Source organism: Neophocaena asiaeorientalis, unplaced genomic scaffold (genome assembly GCF_003031525.2).
Source record: "Neophocaena asiaeorientalis asiaeorientalis breed wild unplaced genomic scaffold, Neophocaena_asiaeorientalis_V1.1 scaffold225, whole genome shotgun sequence".
NCBI lineage: Eukaryota > Metazoa > Chordata > Mammalia > Artiodactyla > Phocoenidae > Neophocaena > Neophocaena asiaeorientalis.
In genome coordinates, this window is record NW_020172364.1 from 3812055 (window position 1) to 3830621 (window position 18567).

The 18567-nt window shown below is 37.4% G+C and overlaps 1 protein-coding gene across 5 annotated transcripts in view; it reads left to right on the forward strand.

The window, feature by feature from the left end:
- Nucleotides 1-18567, forward strand: part of VPS8 (VPS8 subunit of CORVET complex) — a 282062-nt gene that overhangs the window by 6107 nt on the left and 257388 nt on the right. For 3 of the 5 annotated variants that reach the window (XM_024768398.1, XM_024768407.1, XM_024768427.1), the window contains exons 1-4: nt 1068-1220; nt 2015-2083; nt 7978-8108; nt 14862-14955. In XM_024768398.1, the coding sequence (XP_024624166.1) occupies nt 1068-1220; nt 2015-2083; nt 7978-8108; nt 14862-14955 (447 nt within the window). Of the gene's footprint in view, nt 1-969; nt 1221-2014; nt 2084-7977; nt 8109-14861; nt 14956-18567 lie in introns of those variants that run through there. The other 2 variants (XM_024768391.1, XM_024768418.1) reach the window with 1 other exon arrangement.

Genomic DNA, 18567 nt, shown 5'->3' on the forward strand with positions numbered 1-18567 from the left:
AACTCACCAGCATACAAATGTGAGCAGGCACTCTTCCCACACTCAGATTGTATCATGAGTGCATGTTTTTTTTTTAAAATAAATTTATTTATTTTAGGCTGTGTTGGGCCTTCGTTGCACGTGGGCTTTCTCTAGTTGTGGCGAGCAGGAGCTACTCTTCATTGCGGTGCACGTGCTTCTCATTGTGGTGGCTTCTCTTGTTGTGAAGCACAGGCCCTAGAGCTCATGGGCTTCAGCAGTTGTGGCGCGTGGGCTCTAGAGCACAGGCTCAGTAGTTGTGGCGCATGGGCTTAGTTGCTCTGCGGCATGTGGGATCTTCCTGGACCAGGGCTCGAACCTGTGTCCCCTGCATCGGCAGGCGGACTCTCAACCACTGCTCCACCAGGGAAGCCCTGTGGAATTATTTTATCCTGGCATCATTGTTGTCTCCTCTAATAGATCTGAACCTTTAGATTTGCTAGTGTCCTGTTAAGTGACTAGCTATCCATTCTGCGCCCTCTGTGTCTGCACTAAGTTCCCTTAGAGGTCTCTGGCCCTGTATGGATGACAGTGACAAAACTGGACTATATGCTTATCTTCAAGGAGAACTGGAGATATGCTCAGGTTTGGGAGTGTGAAGAAGGGGTTAATTGCAGCTTTTGGCACCAGTTACCCTCTTATTCTTAGGTACATAAATCTAGTTGGTACCAGGTCTAGTGGCTGAGCTTGCCCCAAGTCTGTCACTATCACCAGACTTAGGATTTCGGGTGGTGGACCACTTCCTAGACTCCTGAGTCAGATGTTCCTCCTTTGTGCTGCCATAGAAACCCTCCCTGCATATCATAACCCATACCCTAGGATTGATTTCTGTTTGCCTGTAGTCAGATGATTGAGTGAAGAATCAGTTTCCACAGAAGTCTGACCCAGTAAGTCTTTGGAATGTCCAGTTGAGGAAATCTAAATGCTAAATATTTTTTCTTTTTTGAAAAGAGATCATCATTCAGTTCATCATGATCTAAGCCCAAAAAACAGAACAAAACAAACAAAAACTTGCTTGGATTGACCGAATACAGTTATTAAAAGTAAACATGGACAATGAACCAGACCATGAAAATGTGGAACAGAGCCTCTGTGCCAAGACTACTGATGAAGAACTGAATAAGTCTCTCAATCTGGAAGCTTCACTTTCAAAATTCTCCTACATAGATCTGGACAAGGAACTGGAGTTCAAAAATGATCTGGTAAAAATTCAGCTTTTGTCAGGTTTGAGGTTTAACCAAAATGTTGGTTAGAGTGTACTTTATGATCCAAAGACTCTAAATATATCATTTTTTGCATAGATTAATAGGCATCTGTATACAGTTTTATGCAATAATATTACTCTTCATTTGTATAGCTCATTACAGTTTATGAAACACTTTAATACATCTTCTCATTTGAGCTTCACAACACTGATACTCCGTTTTGTGGGGGAAGAAACTGAAGTGCAGCTATGTTGAATGATGTCTCAATATCATAGAGCTAGTGGTAGGTTTAGAATTCTTGTGCAGTGATTTTTTTCCTCATTGGTTTGATATTAATAGGTTTTTGTGGCCATGAGACTATTTAATGACAAGTTGTTTGACCTAATCATCCACCACCATAATTTATGAAATACTAAGAAATGCAGTGTCAGTCCTTTGTGTATTGCTTATGGCTTATGTCTAAACTTAGAAAATTAGGGCTTGTCGTAAGAAATGCTGTTTTGTTTAAGGAAGCAGATGCCAAAGCCCTTCAACAGAAGCTTTCTGGAAAGGGCTGTCAGGATGGTGGCATCAGTGCATATTTGTCCTTGATAATCACTGAATATGCGGATAGTCTGTAGTCTTTTGACCTGACCCTTTCTATCATAGATTATTGAGTTGGCTGTCTGTGTGAAGAGTTTGGTGGTATGTTTGTCTCTTAATTGATAATGGTTCTAATCAGTTAAAACGCCCTCACAATTATAAGAGGGAAAGCATTATTATGTGAGCATTAATTTCTTTTCTCTATTTAGATTGATGATAAGGAGTTTGATATTCCTCAAGTTGATACTCCTCCAACACTGGAAAGCATACTAAATGAAGTAAGTATATACTAATGATCGCTATCATTTTATGACATTGATTTGAATACTTCTGGGTTATAGTGTATGTCTCTAGACCTGCATTGTCGAATATGGGAGCCAATAGTCACATGTGACAATTTAAATTTAAATTGATTACAGTTAAATAAAAATTAAAACTTCATTTACTCAGTTATACAGGGCACACTTCAAGTGCTCAGTTGTCACATGTGGCTAGTGGCTACTGTAGTGAACAGCATAGATACAGAATATTTCCATTATTGCAAAAAGTTCTGTTGGACATGCTGATCTAGGTTGTGAGCTTCTCAAGGGCAGAAGCTATGTCTTGTTCATCTCTGTGCCCAGTACAATGCCTCATACTTGGTAGATTAAAGAAATGTTTTAGTAAGTGAGTTGAAATACTAAATTCATGACACTTTTGAGATTTGTGTTATGTTTTGATAATGTTATCTCTACCAGTGATATTCAAATAGCTCGTCCTCTGATACAAAAGAGCATCTGCAGCCTTGTAATGTACTTCATCACTGTTCTGTATAAAGAAAACGAAGCCTCCATAGTTTATCTTGTGAATACCATCTCTATTAAAAAGGTTTTTAGAGTTATGAAATGATGTTCCTTTCTGAATTAGCAGATCATAAAGGCTTTATAAAGGAACTCTGTGGAAGTACATGTTGGTGAAGTGTGCCAGTTTTTTTGTACCCTGCATCTGCTGACAATTCTTCAGCTCAGTCTTCTTGATCTTTAAAAACTTGCTTAAGACTCCCATTGGAGGCTTTAGCTTCTAATTTGAGAAATATTTTTTTTTTTTTTTTTTTTGCAGTACGTGTGCCTCTCACTGGGCCTCTCACTGTTGTGGCCTCTCTCGTTGCGGAGCACAGGCTCCGGACGTGCAGGCTCAGCAGCCATGGCTCACAGGCCTAGCCGCTCTGCGGCATGTGGGATCTTCCCAGACCATGGCACGAACCTGTGTCCCCTGCATCGGCAGGCGGACTCTTAACCTCGAGGGAAGCCCTCAGAAAGATTTTTAAAAATCTATTTCAGATACATAGTTGTGTTTTCTAAAAGATAATGGTGCAAAGCTTCCTCAATAGAAATGCCCACTGACCCCATATGTCTGAGTGGGTTGGGCCCTGGTCTTTATAACTTCTTTATCTATACTTGCAAACTACCTTCTCAGTGAATTGTATCTTTTATTTTTCTTTTATCTCTTTTTAAAAAAATATCAGCTTGATGTCGCTGTTTCTTTGAATACATTCTTTGAATGTATTTTAACTTCAGAAATGTTATGTATGATCTGTGTTAATAAGACTTAAGCGTTTTTAATTTTGACAAAGAAGTCTTTGGTCAATGAAAGAATATCCTGTTACAGTGATGGTTATTTATTGCTTCCTAATATAGAGGAAATCTTTCGTTTAGCAATGAAGAGATTAATTTTAGTCAGTTTTGATAACATGGTCTTAATCACATATTATTTCAGTTACTAAGTGAAGAATAAAAATAATCTTAGAGGACTGTGTACAAAGCCCTATTTGTACATCTTTATATAATAATGGCAAAGAAAATAATGCTCATGAATGAGACTGTAGTTCATAATGAAGGAAAACTGTCTTTGCAATATTTACTTATCTACTGGTAACAGCAAGTATAGTCATCAGTGGTTTACTGAGAGGATGATACTGTTATCATCTTCAATAGTAATTTGGGTGCCTTGTGTATTTGGGTCATAGTGTTAGATGCTGGGATTATAAAGTGCTGCATGACAGTCTCTGACTTTGAGAGAGAAATAGGACTGGAAATTGGCCAGCTTTCATACCACCAGGGAGCGAGGCAAGGGAATAAGTGAAAGTAAAAATAATTTAAGTTGTAGAATGTTATGAAGAGAAAAAGGGGGAAGAAGTATGAAAGAAAATGATTTTAAGAAAGAAAAAAAAGACAAGTAGAAAGTGTAAATAAATAAGCACTTACTTCAGGATACGTGGGTGCGTATATTCTATGAAGTTCGTTAATATCAACCTGACAAGGTGCTAGGAAGAAGTGTACATCCAAGATATTTTACAGAAAGAGATGACTGAGACATCCTAAATCTCAGAATTTAGGGCATGAAATAATGTTACTAGGCCTTGTCATCCTTTGAAACTATGCTACTTCTGAGGTTTTTAATTTTGAAATTTTGTTCTCTAATCCTAACAATCCTCCCCCTACCCCCACATTCTCTTACCTCCATTAAACATGCTCTTTGACCTCTTCAGGACCAAGTCTCTTGATCCTTCTTAGTCTCCCAGTGTCTGAGAGTAGCCCTGGCTTCACTTCAGTTCTACTGTTGGATTGTGCAGCCAGAAATTTCTTTTGAACTTTTAATTGAGGTACAACATACATATAGAAAAAGTGCACAGGTCATAAGTGTACTGCTTGGTGAATTTTCACAAACAGAATGCTCTGTGTAACCAGAGTCCAGATGAAGAAATGAAACATTACTAGCATCCCAGAAGCTCCTCTTGTGCTCCTTCAGTACCCAACCAGGATAATCACTATCCTGACTTCTACCGGCATTGACTGCCTTGGCTGCTTTGAACTTCATATAAATGGAATTATACAGTTTGTGCTTTTGTGCATCTGACTTACTTCCCTCGATATTGTGTTTTTAGATTTATTCATATTTTTGCTGCATGCAATTGTTCATCCATTCCCATTGTTGTATAAAATTCTTTGTTATATACCATTATTTATTCATTCAACTGTTTATGGGCAGTTTTATAATATCTGGTTTCTGGCTGCTATGAAGAGTGCTGCTGTGAATATTCTTATTCATATCTTTAGATACATACACACATGTGTACACATACATACACACGCACTCACACACATTTCTGCTGGGTATGTACCTAAGAGTAGAATTGCTAGGTCACCAGGTATGGGCATGTTCAGCTTTGGTTGATACTGCCACAGGTTCCTCAAAGTGGTTGTGATAATATATACTTCCTACAGCAATATATGGAAGTTCTGGTTACCATATCCTCATCAACTTCTGAATTTTTCTCTCTTTTTCACTTTAGCCATCCATAGTTGTAGGTGTGTAGTGATATCACATCATAGTTTTAATCTAAATTTCCCTGAAGACTGATGAAATTGGGGTACCTTTGTATGTTCTGGCCATTTGGATATCTCTTTTGTGAATTGCTTTTTCATGTCTTTCGCCCACTTTTCTATTCAATTGATTTTTTAAAAACTTATTTATAAGAGTTCTTTATATTTGATGGATATAAGTTTTTATTAGATATATGTATTGCAAATATCTTCTTCCATTCTGTGGGTTACTTTTCACTCTCAATGGTTTCTTTTGATGAGCACAAGTTCTTAGTAGTAGTTCAGCTTATTAAATTTTTCCATTATGATTAGTTTTTTGGTGCGTCCAGTTGAAGAAAATTTTGCAGATTCCAAAGTCATGATGATGCTATCTTATTTTGTTTTAAAATCTTCATTGTTCTGCCTTTCACATTAGATCTGCAATTAATCTGAAATTTTTGTGTGTGATGGTGTGCGGTATGAGGCAGCAGCACTTACTGAGCACCATTCTTTTCTGCGGTGTCACTTCTGTTTTAAATCAGGTGATCATATATGTGTTGGTGTGATTTCATGGGTCTTTCTATACTTGCCCCAATAGCACACTCTGATGTCTGAACCTTTATAATAGGTCTTGATATCTAGCAGTTTCAAATCTTCCAGCTTTGTTGTTGTTCTTCAAGATTGCCTTGCTTATTCTTGGTCTTTTTCATTTCCACGTAAGTTTGAGAATCACTTTACTAGTTCACACACACACACACACACACACACATACACCCCAGCTGAAGTTTGATAGGCTTATGTAGATTTTACACATCAATTTGTGAGAATTGATAGCTCTGCTGTGTAGCTAGTAATTTTAAATTCAGCCTTATTGATACCCTCAATTCTCTTCCTCATTTTTTTCCCCCCACTTATCCTATAAGCCTCAACCCTGGCTTAATTTAGCTAATCTGTTTTCTTTAATTATGTCTCTGGCTGCTTAAGAAAATCAGATAAGATCCTGATTGATTCTCTTGCTTAAGACCTTGGTGCTGCAGTTCTTATTTATGAATTGTTTCTGTTACCTTTCCTTATGGCAGTCCTTCCATTCTTGTACAGCTCTCAAGTAACACAGTAGCTCCTTGCTAACCCTCATCCTGTTCTTAGCAATCTTGTGTGTGGAGATATCTGAAAAACAGTCAGAAACATGGCCTAAACTGCAAGAGAAATGTTGGTACTAAAGATACATTAGTATGACATTAGCATGGAGTCATTAGCATGACATCATACTTGAAACTATAAGTATGGATTAGCTTGTTCATGTAGGAAGTGTGTGAAGTAGGAAGAGACAAGAATATAATCCTGGGGAACAACATCACTTAAAGGTTGGGCTGAGGACAAGTAGAGAACATGACTGATAGAAGAGGCCACATAAGTTGGAGGAGTAGCAAAGAGATGTATTGGAAACAAAGGGAAGAGAAAGTTTCAAGAAGTGGGGCATGGCCAGTAGTGTTAAGTGATGCGTACAGGACAAGAGCATGCTAACGGAAAATAGGCTGGTGGATTTGACTAGTAACTTCAGCAAGAGTAGTAGTCAGTAGCTGGTAATGGGTGGAGAAAGTGGAGTTAATGAGTATGGACTGCTCTGCTCTCTTAAGAATATGAATGGAAATGATAAGGCAGAAGGTAGTCCAGCTGAAAGAGGAGGTAAGATCAGAACTTTTTTCTTTAATGTCTGTTGCCCAGAATCAGCTTGTTCAAAGCTAAACTCATTCTGCTTTATCTGCTATTCTTTTTGCTTTCTTATCTCAGTTAGTAGTATCACCTTTTGCTAGTTGCTCAAGCTGGAAACCTTGGAATCTTCTTTGACTTCTTTCTTAACCCCCCCAACCCCTCAAAACACACTGTTTAAATGGTAACCAGGAATTTTGGATTTTACCTCAGTAATGTCTCTTTCCTTATTCCTTCTCTTGACCCCTTCTGCTGCATTCCTAGACTGAACTCTCCTGTCTTTCCTTGACATTGCAATAGCCATCTTGCTGGTTCTTATTAGTCTCCTTGCCTGTCTCCTCCTCTACTCTCATCCATCTTCACACTGCCCCATTTATCTTTCTAAAGCATGGTTCCCATCATGTGTACATTTTTTAAAGATCTCAGTTGCCTTCCCACTGCCTACTATATATAGTACATTAATTTATTAAGTAAATGAGTACTGATTATGTGTCAGGCATTGTACTAGGCACTAGGGTTACAGTGGTGGACAAATAGGGCCCTCCTATCACCTAGCTTAATGGAATATAAGACTTTTACAATTTGGATCCCAGCTTATCTTTCTAGGATCACCTCCAACTCCTACTCAAATACTCCATTCATTTTAGACTACTTCCTTTTTCATGGGCAAAATTCATATTGTGAAATCACTGTGTTTGCACATGCTGTTTCCAACCCAGAATGCCTTTCTTCTGTCTGCTTGTCATATTTCTTAAGGTAAACTATCTATAGTCAGGTGGTATTTATTTTCTTCAATTAGCCATTGGCTGTTAGTTAACTAGTAAAGCATCTATACACGTTTGAATTCTAAGAAATATTTGGCAACTAACAATAATCTGCATAACTGCTCCTACTTCTTCCAGCTACAAGAAAGAAATTTTTGGAGTGAACTCTTTGTAGGGAGAGATAACTAGAGTTGAAATTTAATTCTGTACTATGCCTCTCTGGTCAACAACAATGCGTGAAAAATGGGTGAAAAACAGAATAAGCATATGAGTGTTTTGGAGAAACCCATTAACGCCTATTTGACTTATAGAGTATTTGGAATTTTGAATTTATTTATCCATGTTCTTCTAATTTAGACTGATGATGAAGATGATTCTTTTGTTCTTGAAGATCCTACATTGTTAAATATTGATACTATTGATTCTCACTCCTATGATACTTCGTCTGTGGCAAGCTCAGATAGTGGCGACAGGACCAACTTAAAAAGGTAAATATCCTTTTATTTTTTTCTTCTTTTTTTAAATTGAAATATAGTTGATATACAATGTTGTGTTAATTTCTGGTGTACAGCAAAGTGACTCAGTTATACATATATAGACATTCTTTTTCATATTCTTTTCCATTATGGTTTATCCCAGGATATTGAATATAGTTCCCTGTGCTCTACAGTAGGACCTGTTTATCCATTCTATATGTAATAGTTTCCATCTACTAACCCCAAACTCCCAGTTCATTCCCCGCCCCTGCTGAGCAACCACAGGTCTGTTCTCTATGTCTGCATCTCTTTCTGTTTCATAGATAGGTTCATTTGTGCCATATTTTAGATTCCACATAAAGGTGATATCATATGGTATTTGTCTTTCTCTTTCTGACTTACTTAGTATTGATAATCTCTGGTTACACCCATGTTGCTGCAAATGGCATTATTCATTCTTTTTTATGGTTGAGTAGCATTCCATTGTATATATGTACCACCTCTTCTTTATCCATTCATCTGTCGATGGACATTTAGGTTGTTTCCATGTCTTGGCTATTGTGAATAGTGCTGCTATGAACATAGGGGTGCATATATCTTTTTGAATTATACTTTTGTTCAGATATATGCCCAGGAGTGGGATTGCCAGATCATATGGTAATTCTGTTTTTAGTTTCCTGAGGAACCTCCATGCTGTTTTCCATAGTGGCTGCACCAGCTTACATTCCCACTAACAGTGTAGGAGGGTTCCCTTTTCTCCATACCCTCTCCAGTATTTGTTATTTGTAGACTTTTTAATGATGGCCATTCTGACCAGTGTGGGTTGGTATCTCATTGTGGTTTTGACTTGCATTTCTCTAATAATTAGCAATGTTGAGCATCATTTCATGTGCCTACTGGCCATCTTTAAGTCTTCTTTGGAGAAATGTCTATTTAGGTCTTCTGCCCGTTTTTCAATTGGGTTGTTTGTTTTTTTGTTGTTGTGTTGTATGAGCTGTTTGTATATTTTGGAAATTAAGCCCTTGTTGGGTGCATCATTTGCAAATATTTTCTCCCATTCTTTTCGTTTTGTTTATGGTTTCCTTTGCTGTGCAAAAGCTTGCAAGTTTGATTAGGTCCCATTTGTTTACTTTTGTTTTTATTTCTGTTACCTTGGGAGACTGACCTAAGAAAACACTGGTATGATTTATGTCAGAGAATGTTTTGCCTATATTCTCTTCTAGGAGTTTTATGGTGTCATGTCTTATGTTTAAGTCTTTAAGCCATTTTGAGTTTATTTTTGTGCATGATGAGAGGGTGTGTTCTAACTTCGTTGATTTACATGCACCTGTCCAACTTTGTCAGTACCAATAGCTGAAGAGACTGTCTTTTTCCTGTTTTATATTCTTGCCTCCTTTGTCAAAGATTAATTGACCGTAGGTGTGTGGGTTTATTTCTGGGCTCTCTGGTTAAGCATTCATTTAAATCACACTTGCATACAGTATGGCCTGCTGAAGCTCTGCATAGGAAGTAGAAGGCCCACTCAGGTGGAAATAAAATGCTTGCTAGATCCTGAATATTTAGGCACTGTTGAGGGGAGAGGATAAAAAGGTGGATGACATGACGACTGTCTTCTGTACACCCAGTAGGAAGCTATAATAATAGCCAGGGACACCCAGAAGCAGGAGAGCCCTTAGAGGGTGCACACGTCACACCTGGTACAGTGTCTGTGGTGGAAATGTGAGGCTTGGTTTACCTCACCACCTTTCTGTTCCCTCACTCCTCCCTCCACCACCTTCCTCCTGCTCTCTAAGGACAGCTCCAGTGTTTCTGCATTCCCTTGAAATGGTTTCAGAGGAGAGTCACAAAGATGATTAAAGATTTGGGAAAAGGACTTCTAACCCTATATAACTTCATTTTGGCTGCTTTTCACCTTCCAAATTCTTGGAGAGCACATGAAAAGGAAAGAGAAGTGGAGGAAGCATAATGTAAATACTTTATTGAATTCATGTGTAACTTTAATGTGGCTAAGTTGTTGGTGTATTTTTCCTCGACTTCTTAAATTGTGCCTGTGTCAGTGCTGTCTTCTTTAGGTTGTCAACTCTTGTGGGATAGGGGCCATGACTGGATATATTAACCTGTTCATCACTTTCTTCTACAAATAAATAACTTAAATGTTTTCAGCTTTATTGAGATATAATTGACATGCAGTACTGTGTAGATTTAAGGTATACAATGTGATTCTTTTTTTTTAATTTTTTAATTTATTTATCTTTTTATACAGCAGGTTCTTATTAGTCAGCAATTTTATGCACATAAGTGTATACGTATCAATCTCAATTGCCGAATTCATCACACCACCACCCCCACCCACCGTGGCTTTCCCCACTTGGTGTCCATACGTTTGTTCTCTACATCTGTGTCTCAATTTCTGCCCTGAAAACCGGTTCATCTGTACCATATTTCTAGGCTTCACATACATGCGTTAATATGCGATATTTGTTTTTCTCTTTCTGACTTACTTCACTCTGTATGACAGTCTCTAGATCCATCCACGTCTCAACAAATGACCCAATTTCGTTCCTTTTTATGGCTGAGTAATACTCCATTGTATATATGCACCACATCTTCTTTATCCATTTGTCTGTCGATGGGCATTTAGGTTGCTTCCATGACCTGGCTATTGTAAATGATGCTGCAGTGAACACTGGGGTGCATGTGTCTTTTTGAATTATGGTTTTTTCTGGGTATATGCCCAGTAATGGGATTGCTGGATCATATGTTAGTTCTATTTTTGGTTTTCTAAGGAACCTCCATACTGGCTGTATCAATTTACATTCCCACCAACAGTGCAAGAGGGTTCCCTTTTCTCCACACCCATTTGTTGTTTGTAGATTTTCTGATGATGCCCATTCTAACTGGTGTGAGGTGATACCTCATTGTAGTTTTGATTTGCATTTCTCTAATAATTAGGGATGTTGAGCAGCTCTTCATGTGCTTCTTGGCCATCTGTAGGTCTTCTTTGGAGAAATGTCTATTTAGGTCTTCTGCCCATTTTTGGAACATCTTTAATTTCTTTCATCACTGTCTTATAGTTTTCTGCATACAGCTCTTTTGTCTCCCTAGGTGGGTTTATTCCTAGGTGTTTTATTCTTTTTGTTGTAATGGTATATGGGAGTGTTTCCTTAATTTCTCTTTCAGATTTTTCATCATTAGTGTATAGGAATGCAAGAGATTTCTGTGCATCAATTTTGTATCCTACCATGTTAGGGAAGTTTTCGACTATAATCTCTTAAAATATTTTCTCTGGTCCTTTCTCGCTCTCTTCTCCTTCTGGGACCCCTATAATGTGAATGTTGTTGCGTTTAATGTTGTCCCAGAGGTCTCTTAGGCTGTCTTCATTTCTTTTCATCTTTTTTCTTTATTCTGTTCCACAGCAGTGAATTCCACCATTCTGTCTTCCAGGTCACTTGTCTGTTCTTCTGCCTCAGTTATTCTGCTATTCCTTCTAGTGTAGTTTTCATTTGTTATTGTATTATTCATTTCTGTTTGTTTGTTCTTTAATTCTTCTAGGTCTTTGTTAAACATTTCTTGCATCTTCTCAATCTTTGCCTCCATTCTTTTTCTGAGGTCCTGGATCATCTTCACTATCATTATTCTGAATTATTTTTCTGGAAGGTTGCCTATCTCCTCTTCATTTAGTTGTTTTTCTGGAGTTTTATCTTGTTCCTTCATCTGGTACATAGCCCTCTGCCTTTTCATCTTGTCTATCTTTCTGTGAATGTGGTTTTTGTTTCACAGGCTGCAGGATTGTAATTCTTCTTGCTTCTGCTGTCTTCCCTCTGCGTGATTCTTTGATATATGTATATATTGTGAAATGATTACCACAGAAGGGTTACTTATCACCTCACATAATTGCCTGTTTTTTGTTTTTGCGTGAGAACATCTAAGATCTACTCTCTTAGCAACTTTCAAGTATATAACACAGTGTTGTTATAGTCACCATGCTGTATATTAGATCCCCAGAACTTACTCATATTAAAACTGGAAGTTTATACCCTTTGACCAGCATCTCTGTATTTCCCTCTGCCCCTGGATGTCACTATTTTAGTCTGTCTTTCTGTGAGTTTGGCTTTTTAAAATTCCACTATAAGTGAGATCATACAGTATTTGTCCTGCTCTGTCTGACTTATTCCTTGTAGCATAATGCCCTCAAGGTCCATCAGTGTTGTCACAAATGGCAGGATTTCCTTCTTTCTCATGGCTGAATAATATTCCATTGTGTGTGTGTGTGTGTGTGTGTGTGTGTGTATGTATGTGCATACACATCTGTATCCATTCATCTGTAGATGGACATTTAACTTAGGTTGTTTCCGTATCTTGGCTATTTTGCATAATGCTGCAGTGAACATACGAGTGCAGGTATCTCTTTGAGATAGTGATTTTGTTTCCTTTGAATATACAACCCAGAAGTGGGATTGCTGGATCACATGGTAGTTCTAGTTTTAATTTTTTGAGGGACCTCCATGCTATTTTCCATAGTGACTGCACCAGTTTACATTCCCACCAACAGTGTCTGGGGATTCCTTTTTCTCTGTATCCTCACAAATGCTTATCTTTTGTTTTTTTGATAATAGCCATACTAATGGATATGAGATGATATCTCATTGTGGTTTTCATATGCATTTCTCTGATGATTAGTGATGTTGAGCACATTTTCATGTACCTGTTGGCCATCTGTTGTGTTCCTTGGAAAAATGCCTATTTAGGTCCTCTGCGCATTTTTTTACTCAGATCGTTTTTTGCTCTTGAGTTATAAGTGTTCTTTATATATTTTGGTTATTCACCTCTTATGGGGTTAATGGTTTGCAGATATTTTTCCCTATTCCATAGGTTGCCTTTTCATGTTTTGATTGTTTCTTTAGCTGTGCAGAAGCTTTTTAGTTTGATGTAGTCCCATTTATATATATTATATGTATATCTGCTTTTGTTGCTTGTGTTTTTGGTTCCATACATAACCAAAAAATTGCTGCCAGTACCACTGTCAAGGAGGTTTTTCCCTTTGTTTTTTTCTAAGAGCTTTGTGGTTTCAGGTCTTATGTTTAAGTATTTAATCTGTTTAATCTTTGTGAGTGGTATAAGGTAAGGGTACAGTTTCATTCTTCTGCATGTGATTACCTAGTTTTCCTAGCACCGTTTATTGGAGAGAATATTCTTTCCTTATTGAGTGCTCTTGGCTCCTTTGTCAAATATTAGTTGACAATATATGCAAGTGTTTATTTCTGGGCTCTCTGTTTTGTTCGTTGATCTATGTGTCTTTTATAATGCCAGTACCATCCTGTTTTGATTACTGTAGCTTGAAATAGAGTTTGAAATCAGAAAGTGTGATGCCTCCAGCTTTGGTCTTCTTTCTCAAGGTTACTTGAATTTGGATCAGTTGTGTTTCTATAAACTAACAATGAAATATATAAAAAAGTAATAAAAATCTCATTTACAATGGCATCAAAAGCAATAAAATACTTAGGAATAAGTTTAGGAACAAGGAGGTGAATGAGCTGTACACAGAAAATTATAATAATTGATGAATGAAATTAAAAACACAAATGGAAAGGTATCCCATGTTCATGGATTAATTAAAATGTTCATACTACCCACAGCCATGTATAGATTCAGTGCAATCCCTATCAAAATTTCAATAACAAATTTTTTCACAGAAAAAACAATCCTAAAATTTGTATGGAACCATTATAACGTAAATGTTTTGGATGATTTGGTCACTACCTGCTTAAAAGCTGTGGTGTCTTCTTTTTGCCTGCATAGTAATGTCAGAACTGCTTTGCATGGCATCAGTCTGAACCCTGCTTACCATTTTGACATAATCTCTGAGCACTCCCACTCCTGTCCTCCTGGTCCATGCCTTTTGTGTACTTACATTCTCCACACATTGTGCACCATTACATCTTCACATTATTACTTGTGCTTTTATGTTGTCTGACAGACTCCTAGTTATCTATCAAGGCCAGCTCAGATGCCTTTTCTTTTCTATAGCTCTCCCTAATAGCTCCCTAATAAACAGGATTAAACTCATTTCATTTCTGTAGTGCTTTATTTATTTTTCTTTTCTAACATTTATCCTTTAATTTAAGAGTGAGTTACTCATTAGTCCCTCTAGCTAGGATATGAGGTCCTTGAGAGTAGGAGCTTTGACCTTCTTATTTTTGTATCCCCAGAGCATACGTTTAGTCACATAGGGTAGGTGTTCAATGTTTGGTAAAAGTTAAATTATTTTTTGTACAGTGATGAGTAGGTTAAGTGAAAGGAGCATCAGAGAATGAGTAATGAGTAGGGAATTTGAGGCAGTTGGTTGGACAATGAGAGGGTCGTTATAGACAACAGGAGGGCAAGAAAGGTGGCAAAGGTGGAAGGCAGGTAGAGGTAATGTAGACATGTGAGCAGGGGTGCTCTATAGGCAACCTTCTGATGAGTAGCAGAACCTCTTGCTGTATTTCTTAAGGTGGGCAAGAAACAGGTTGAATCAGTGAAAAAGAAATGGTGGCTTTATTCATTTTCCTGCTTGTGCTTCTCTGAGGCTCAGGGTGGATTCAGTACATTTTAACGTGAGACTGTTAGACTTTATACCTCTTTGCAAACCAGAGCTAACAAAGTAATACAGTGTTTTATGCTTTTCTCATTTTTATTTTTTCTTCTTTCAAAGTTTTAAAGACCCTGCCTCTTCAATTTTTTTTTCCAATTCTTAAACATTTTCCTTTTTTTTTTCTTTTTAAGAAAGAAGAAATTACCTGATTCTTTTTCACTGCATGGATCAGTTATGCGACATTCACTTTTGAAGGGAATTTCTGCCCAAATAGTGTCTGCAGCTGTAAGTATTTTGTTCTCTTCCCCCAACTTTATAACCTGCAATGGCATAATGAAGTAGGAATGAGCATAAAACAAAGCATAGCACTTCTCTTGGCCCGAGGCTTAAGAAAAATAGAATCTGGCTTTCGTGGGTTTTGTGTGATTATTTTTGACTCATAAGACATAGCTATACATCTTGACATAGAAATTAGTGCAGCCATGAAATAAAGGTCTGCCCAGAGTCTCGGGTGTGCCTAAATGAAATATGGCAGCAAGCCTAAAAGAAACACTATCTGCTTTTTCTTTAAATTCCTTTTCAGTTTAGTTGCCGTCTTGTGTATTTGGTTGAGGTAGAGTGCTTGTTTTTTTTAGTCTTTTCATATGGAGAAATGATTGATCAGAATCTTTTACAACTGAGTGATTTTTTTATAATTCACAAAAGTCTTTTCATGTACCTTATTTCATATACTCTTACAACTTTGAAAGTAGGGAGAGCCATATCCTATTTTACAAATGAGAAGACAGGCTCAGAGAGGTGACATTAACTTGTGTTACGTCATTGGGTTAGGAGATAGCAGAGCAGTTACTCAAAATTGGGGTTTTTGGCTCCCAAGTCTAGTGCTTCTTTGTTGTGAAATGAGGGTGGTATTGGTGAATGTGGCCAGTGTATAATAGCTGGAACAGAATATCTGTGTCTTTTTTGAAAATGATTTAGAGTACTGTGTTAAGTGCAGAAATATTTAATAGTCCATCAAGACAATAGATGCTGCTTCGGGTATGTTTTATCAAACTTTCCTTTGGCCTCAAGGCCTGTAGTTTTACGCAGACTTTCAGTTTTGGTTTTATGAATTCAGTATATAGGTTCTGTAAATAATAATAGTAATAATAATGATGATGATGACAGATTCATACCCCAGGAACTTTGATATGTTTTTATGTTCTTTTCCTGGAGTTTAATTGGTATTTTGCATATTCAGTTTGGACAAAGTTTTGATTTTTCACAAGGGTAAGAGATTGATACAGAAGTGGCATTATGACACCATAACCACATTGTAATCTTCAGGTTTATTAGAGAAAGCGCTTATTGCAGAAACCAAACCAAACCAAACACAAAAAACACACACAAACCCCCCCCCCCACCGAAAACAACAACCAAACCCCCCCCCAAAGAAACATTAAAAAAGAAAGAAAGAAAAAGTGTTCTCTGCGGGCAGTTGGTATACCCTGACCCAGCTCATATATCATGAAGTCAATTTAAATAGAGAGATAGTCAAGCAATGGAGGAAACCTGGGCAATTGTCCTTCCTCTTGTAGGTGGAGAGTAGCTCATATTTTCTAGAATGGGAACCACCTGTTGAGGATTACATTTCCATGACGTTTTCTGAATTTAATCCTGATGTAGGTGATGAAATTCATTCCTTTCAAAATCAAGATGAACCAGAACAGTCATTTGACCCACCTGTGCAGTTTTAAAAATATTTTGAATAATGGAGACTGAACTAAAACTCAGACATTGAACAATGATTAGATAAATCTGTTATTTAAAAGGGTTTCTCCTTTCTCTTGAAGAGGAGGGAAAAATTGTAATAAATCCCAGAGTGTTTGCATTCTGTTCTTATTTCATTGCCATGGCTGAGCTCCTTTGGTATGTTAAAATGAAAACTGCTTTTCTTGTGACAGTCTTCATACTCTGCTTTCCTAATTTTGGATTACCAGCTCAATTTAAATTGTATGCTTTTCTGTGATGGTTGGTTTATTAACATGTAAAGCTAGTTATATTTTGGGGTTTCTCTCCTGAATGGCTGTTCAGTAATGCTTTCAGCCATGTGGATAGTGATGTTATTTAGGGCTGCCTAAGGCGTTGATCATCATGGCCTTGTAGTCTGTGCCTGGAGAACACTTAGGAGAGATGAAACTTTTGGAGTTGTGAACCTCATTGTTTAATTTTGGAATCCTCCTCAAAGTAATATGACGTGACTATATTTAAAATACACTACCAAACGTAAAATAGATAGCTAGTGGGAAGCAGCCGCATAGCACAGGGAGATCAGCTCGGTGCTTTGTGACCAGCTAGAGGGGTGGGATAGGGAGGGTGGGAGGGAGGGAGATGCAAGAGGGAAGAGATATGGGAACATATGAATATGTATAACTGATTCACTTTGCTATAAAGCAGAAACACACCATTGTAAAGCAATTATACTCCAATAAAGATGTTAAAAAATGGATTCAAATTAATTTTAAAGCATATTTATCATTTTATGATCACTTAAGATAACGGGGATACCTTGGCATAGTGTTTTTGCAAAATGTGTCCATTGTATAAGAATCTCCTAGGATACTTATGAAAATACAGATTCCTGGGCACCATCCCAGACCTACTGAATTGGAATCTAGTTCTAGCAGTGTAGCTAGGGATTTGCATTTTAACGGGTATCCCAGGTGATTCTAACGCGCGTGGCTTTTGAGAATCACTATCCTAAGATGCCGTAACACCAGCACTAAAATTCTATTCATAGATCCTCTAAGTTGCTTCCCATATCTGTGGGTTTTAGCTTTGAAAGTTAGCTGACTTCTGATTGCATTTTTCAGGTTCCATTTTGAATATAGTTTATGTTCTTCATCTGCTGGCTCATTCTTTTTCCCTGTCCAGGACACAAATCAATCATTTATCAAATATTTGTTGCATGTTTCTTTATTGTTCAGCATTATGTTAGGCATCCTTTACACACACACATGCACACACAGTTGAGTATATCCTACTCTCCAGAACGTTGTACATAGCAGCGTTGGTGATTGTTCTTCCTCATAGTTCCATGCCCTGGTGTAAGTATTTTAGGTTAGTTCCTGGGAAGCTCTGTAAAGTTGGATATAATAGATTCTGCCTTCTGAGAGATTATAATAATGAATTGAGCACACTGACAGGGACAGACAGAAAAGAAATACAGAAGTGATCCAAAGAGCCTGGTCTGGGAATGGAAACCCTGAGTTTTAGACATAGTCTACCACTTCCTGAATAACTGTGGGCAAGTCAATTTAAGCTCTTTGAAACTTAATCTGAATCTTAAGAATCTTAATCTGTTTTCTTAATCTGGAAAATCAGAATAATACTACTTGTTTGATCCATCTATCCTGGTTTGAGTATCAAATAATGTGATAAATGCATTTGAAAGCTCTTTGCTACTACAGTTCTAATCATTGAAAGCCCTTGTTATTATTGAAAGCTACAGAAGTACCAAATATTAGTAGACACCCTTACATTTTTAGGATATTTTACATTTAATTTGATCCTCAGGACAACTCATGGCGGTAGCTAGGGCAGTGTTTGCCTTTTCCACAAACAGGTAAGGGGACTAATACTCAGAAGGGTTAGGTGGCTGTGCCGAGGTCACACAGTCACTGGTAAGGAGCTGGCACTAGCACTTAAGTTTTGATTTTCTTATTCAGACTGAATATACCCTGCTCTGGCTTTTATTTATTTATTTTTATTTTAAAAATTATTTTATTTCTTTTTGCCTTTCATTAAAAAATTTTTTTAACATCTTTATTGGAGTATAATTGCTTTACAATGGTGTGTTTCTGCTGTATAACAGAGTGAATCAGCTATACATATACATGTATCCCCATATCTCCTCCC